Source organism: Talpa europaea (genome assembly GCF_964194135.1).
Source record: "Talpa europaea genome assembly, chromosome: 12".
NCBI lineage: Eukaryota > Metazoa > Chordata > Mammalia > Eulipotyphla > Talpidae > Talpa > Talpa europaea.
In genome coordinates this window covers 48,845,788-48,850,362 of record NC_140079.1, presented here as the reverse complement: position 1 = coordinate 48,850,362, position 4,575 = coordinate 48,845,788, and the positions used below count along the sequence as shown (strand labels likewise).

General features: G+C 39.1%; 1 protein-coding gene across 1 annotated transcript; it reads left to right on the top strand.

The window, feature by feature from the left end:
• Positions 1-3,289: 3,289 nt before the first annotated feature.
• On the top strand, positions 3,290-4,318 carry LOC311181598 (olfactory receptor 7A10-like; the record flags this gene model as incomplete). The annotated part of the gene is made up of 1 exon (XM_084250045.1): positions 3,290-4,318. The coding sequence occupies one exon, from the start codon at positions 3,290-3,292 to the stop codon at positions 4,316-4,318; it is 1,029 nt and encodes a 342-aa protein (XP_084106171.1).
• Between the last annotated feature and the right edge of the window lie 257 nt (positions 4,319-4,575).

Below are 4,575 nucleotides of genomic sequence, written 5' to 3'. Positions count from 1 at the left end.
ACAGTGGCTATTGAACAAGGTCAGAGAATATGTGGGCCAGGAACATTCACCTGTGGTTGCCTGTTTGCTTCCTTGCCTAATTAATTATTCATGTATGATTCCAGACAAATGAATAAAATCTAGGTATCACAAAGATCAGGTGCTCATAAATGATCACTAGAAAGCCAAATGGAAAAAGATTGGGAATTTTTAAACATTTCCAATAAAAATAGAATATGTCCAACAAAAGACAAAATTTGCCAGCTGGACTTAGTTCTCAGCGCACAGCAGGGGAGGAGAGAGAGAGGCTAAAGGGGGGGGGGTTGTGAAGAGCACAGGGACTAATGTGATGAGGTGATGGGTCACGGGTGCTGTGGTGGTGGGAGCGCTATAGGGACTACAGAGAGGGGAGAAATCAAAGAGTTTATAAAAATCAGCAATGAATGAAAATTTAAAAAATATCTTCAGTGATTTTTTAAGAGTATGTACATGGAGTTTTGCAGATAAAGGGAGTGGGGTAGTAGGTTATTAAGCACAGAAAGATAACCACTGAAATGAGGACTTTTGTTCTTTTATTAACTTTAAGATGGGATATATTCAATCATTTTCTTATATTGTTGAGATAAGACCAGGAATTGCTGGCTTGTAAATATTGCCATACAACCTTAGTTCATCGGGCAAATGTAGAATATCTTCTATTTCTCTGGTTATGCACCTGGGGGAAAAAACATTTTTATTAGCCAAGAGGGAGTATACTAAAGAGCTTTACTTTGCAATAAGTTTATTGTAAATTTGACTATATCTGTGGGTCATCATTTGTTTTCTCTATTATTACTGTGTTGCAAGACCTTTACATTTTCATTGTGCGGTCAGAGTGTTTCATTGCTGCTTTCATTGCATTCATTCAAACAAAGCTTGGAGTTGTTTGCAGCAATTTTGCTGCTTGTCACTCAGCTCTTTCAATGTACATATTGATGTATTCGGGGGGAATTGTCAGTGTTATATATTCTGTGGGGGCAAATCTAACAGTCAGACTGGTGTTTTCCATTGATTTTATTAATTTTTTCTTATGGGAGTGGTTGAGCTGTCACTGTAATATCATAAATACCATGAAATTATAACTTAGCTAGTGACTCCTCAACCATTTAAAAATATTCTTTAATTTTTTTAATGGAAAGGAACTTTACTACAATTAGTGAACAATACAGAAAAGACAAGGAATATAGTTTCTAAATCAAGCACCCAAGATTACTCATTCCCTGGTGGGTAAAAGTCCAGCCAAACGAGATTGGCCCAGATCAAGGTCTAAAAGACTGCTGCGAGTCTAAAGCACATTCCAGTGGGGCCCCACAGAAAAGAATCAGAAACAACCAGACAAGTCTGGGAGAAAAAGAGCAAAATCAAAATCAAGATAAAAGCTGCCATTGCTAACCTCCTCATGGGTTTCTCACCCGCATCTGTAAAAACCTTCTTTTATTTTTTTTTTTATATTCTAATTCTCTGAGCAACAAGAGTTGAATGGGCTCAGACAGTCTTTATCTTTTTTTTTAATTTTATTTTTATATTCCCCATTCAATTGCAACCCCCTTATTTTGACCCCAATCCCTCCTTTCCCTGCCCCCCATCCCCCCATAGTGTGTCTCTGTAAAAACCTTCTTTTAGATAAACTCTTATCTTTTGCAACAACAGGTATGGAAGGGATTATGCTCTATAAATAAAAAGAGAAAATTATTACTGGAAAAATTCCACTTATTAGTGACATACAGAGAAACAAAACAAATGGTCAAATAAAATCCAAACCACTAACAAACCCTAGAACTCTGACTGTAGGACCAAGGCTGCCAGAGGGGGAGGGGAGAAACAAAATAGAAAGGAGCACAGTGGGTTATGCTGGAGGCCTCAGGTGTTTGGCGGTGGGTGTGGTGTGGTAGCAACACCTGCAGGGGGAGAGCAATACCTCTAGATACAAACAACATTGTGCACCAATGTTACCTCAATTTAAAAAAAAGTTTTTAAGGAAGAAAAAGAGACAAAACCCTTCTTTTATATGTTTTATTTACCAGCTTTGGCAATTTAATATTGAATCAGCGACCATTTTCATGGCTTTAAAATATTAATTTAATTTTTTGTTGAAATAACATTTCATTGTAGCACTGTACAAGTTTCAGGTTTGTGTCTTAAAATCAACATGTGAGTATTCTACATTAACACTAAAACTCTGATTCTATCCTTCACCAATCTTTTGTCCCAATTTCCTTATCCATTCCTCCTTCCCCTTCTGGTAACCACAAATTGGTCTTATAATCTAAAAGTCTGTCTTTCTTTGCCTGACTTCTGCTTTAGATTTCATTCTACCTTGCTTTATATGCTTGTTTGAAACCACTATTCTTAACATAATTTCACTCTTATTCACATTCTTTATTCCATAAGTTCTTAAGCTCTATGAAAATGTCTCCTTATCAGGACAAGGGTACCAGAACTCACACACTCCAAACTGCAAACCTTAAAAACAGCCACAGAGGGTAAAATTACTGGTGAAATAAGGAAGAGATTCATTTTTATTCACGGAATTCCCTGGAAACATTACTAAAATGCAGGGAACAGCAGATGGTAGAGGGTGTCTGCTCTTGAAGCCTGGGGAGCAGCAGGGAGCCCCTTCTTCCCTCTACATCTCTGACACCATCTCTCATCATCTCCCTCTTGCTTGTTCACTCACCTTGAAGCACTGGCTTCCTTTTGTGCCTTAAACATCACAAACAGTATCTTCCTCAAGAATTTTGCTCAGTGGTTCCCCCTGCGTGTACACAGTTTGCTGGATAACTTTGCATCTCCACCTACCTTCCTGAGGCTTCTATTCAAATGTGCCCTGTTGACAGCTTTTGCCTAAACAATAAGTAAAAAGAAATAACACCTTCACCTTCTCTTTCCTTACACCACCCCTCTTTTTCTCCATAGCAATAGTCACCATCTGATACATCACGTGATCTTGTATTTGCTTAGATATTTTTCTAAGTGAATTACCGAGACTTTTATGTCTCTGCATCCTATACTCTTTGACTGGAAGATGCCCAGTACTCACATATATTCTTCATGTGTTTGAAACAATAACTCATTAAGACTGCAGAGTACATGATCTCTGCCAATTGGAGAGACACACAGAGATTAGAAAAGAAAACATTCCATAAAATCATATTGGTATTTATTTCTTCACTAGAAAAATACATAATAGTATTTCTTCTAAGTGAGTAATGTCCATTTGAAAAATATATATCATTACTTTTTTTTCTTTCCTAGTCATCGCCAGGCCTACATGGAAGCAAGGAATGATACTCAAAGTTCAGAATTTATTCTTCTGGGGTTATCAAATGAACCAAAAATGCAGCCCCTCATTTTTTGGCTTTTCCTCTCCATGTACCTCATCACTGTGTTGGGGAACCTGCTCATCATCCTGGCCTTCAGATCAGACTCCCGCCTCCACACCCCCATGTACTTCTTCCTCTCCAACCTGTCCTTTGTGGACATCTGTTTCACCTCCACCACCATCCCCAAGATGCTGGTCAACATCCAGACACAGAGCAAAGCCATAACCTTTGAAGGCTGCATCACCCAGATGTATTTTTTCATTCTCTTTGCAGGGCTGGATGACTTCCTGCTAACCGTGATGGCCTATGACCGCTTTGTGGCCATCTGCCACCCGCTGCACTACACAGTCATCATGAACCCCCGGCTCTGTGGACTGCTGGTCCTGCTGTCCTGGAGCATGGGTGTCTTGAATCCCTTATTACAAAGCCTAATGGTGTTGCGACTGTCTTTCTGTTCAAACACGGAAATCCCCCATTTTTTCTGTGAAATCAGCCAGGTTCTTCAGTGTTCCTGTTCTGACACCTTTCTTAATGACTTGGTGACGTATTTGGTAACAGTTTTCCTGGCTGGGGGGCCCCTCACTGGGATCCTTTACTCTTACTCTAAAATAGTTTCCTCCATACGTAGAATCTCTTCAGCTCAGGGGAAGCATAAAGCATTTTCCACCTGTGCCTCTCACCTCTCAGTTGTCTCCTTATTTTATGGCACTGCCTTTGGAGTGTACCTTAGCTCTGCCGTTCCTCACAGCTCACACTCAAGTGCAATAGCCTCGATGATGTACGCTGTGGTCACACCCATGCTGAACCCCTTCATCTACAGTCTGAGGAACAGAGACATAAAAGGGGCTCTAAGAAAAATGTTTGGGGTGGCTGCTATATTACAAAAATTGTCTGGAGCTGAAGAAATGCCTGCAAGTGCAGGGCTGAAAATTTTTGAACCAAAAATTGCTATTGTGTCATCACACCAGGGTAACTGAACTTGTTCTTTTGATTTATATCCCAGAATTTCCATTTCATTGACCTCTAGCCAATAAAATTCCCTATACAATTATTTAACTCACATTAGTATGCTTTCTACTCTGATACATACTTGGTCTCTCCAATTCTATTTCCAAAATGTTTTTCCAAAACTTGTTTCAGAAATGATTGTAATTTCCTATATTTTAGTGTAGCACTGCATATCATTAAGAATAATTTTTTCTCAAGTAACATACATTATCCCAAATATTTTTCT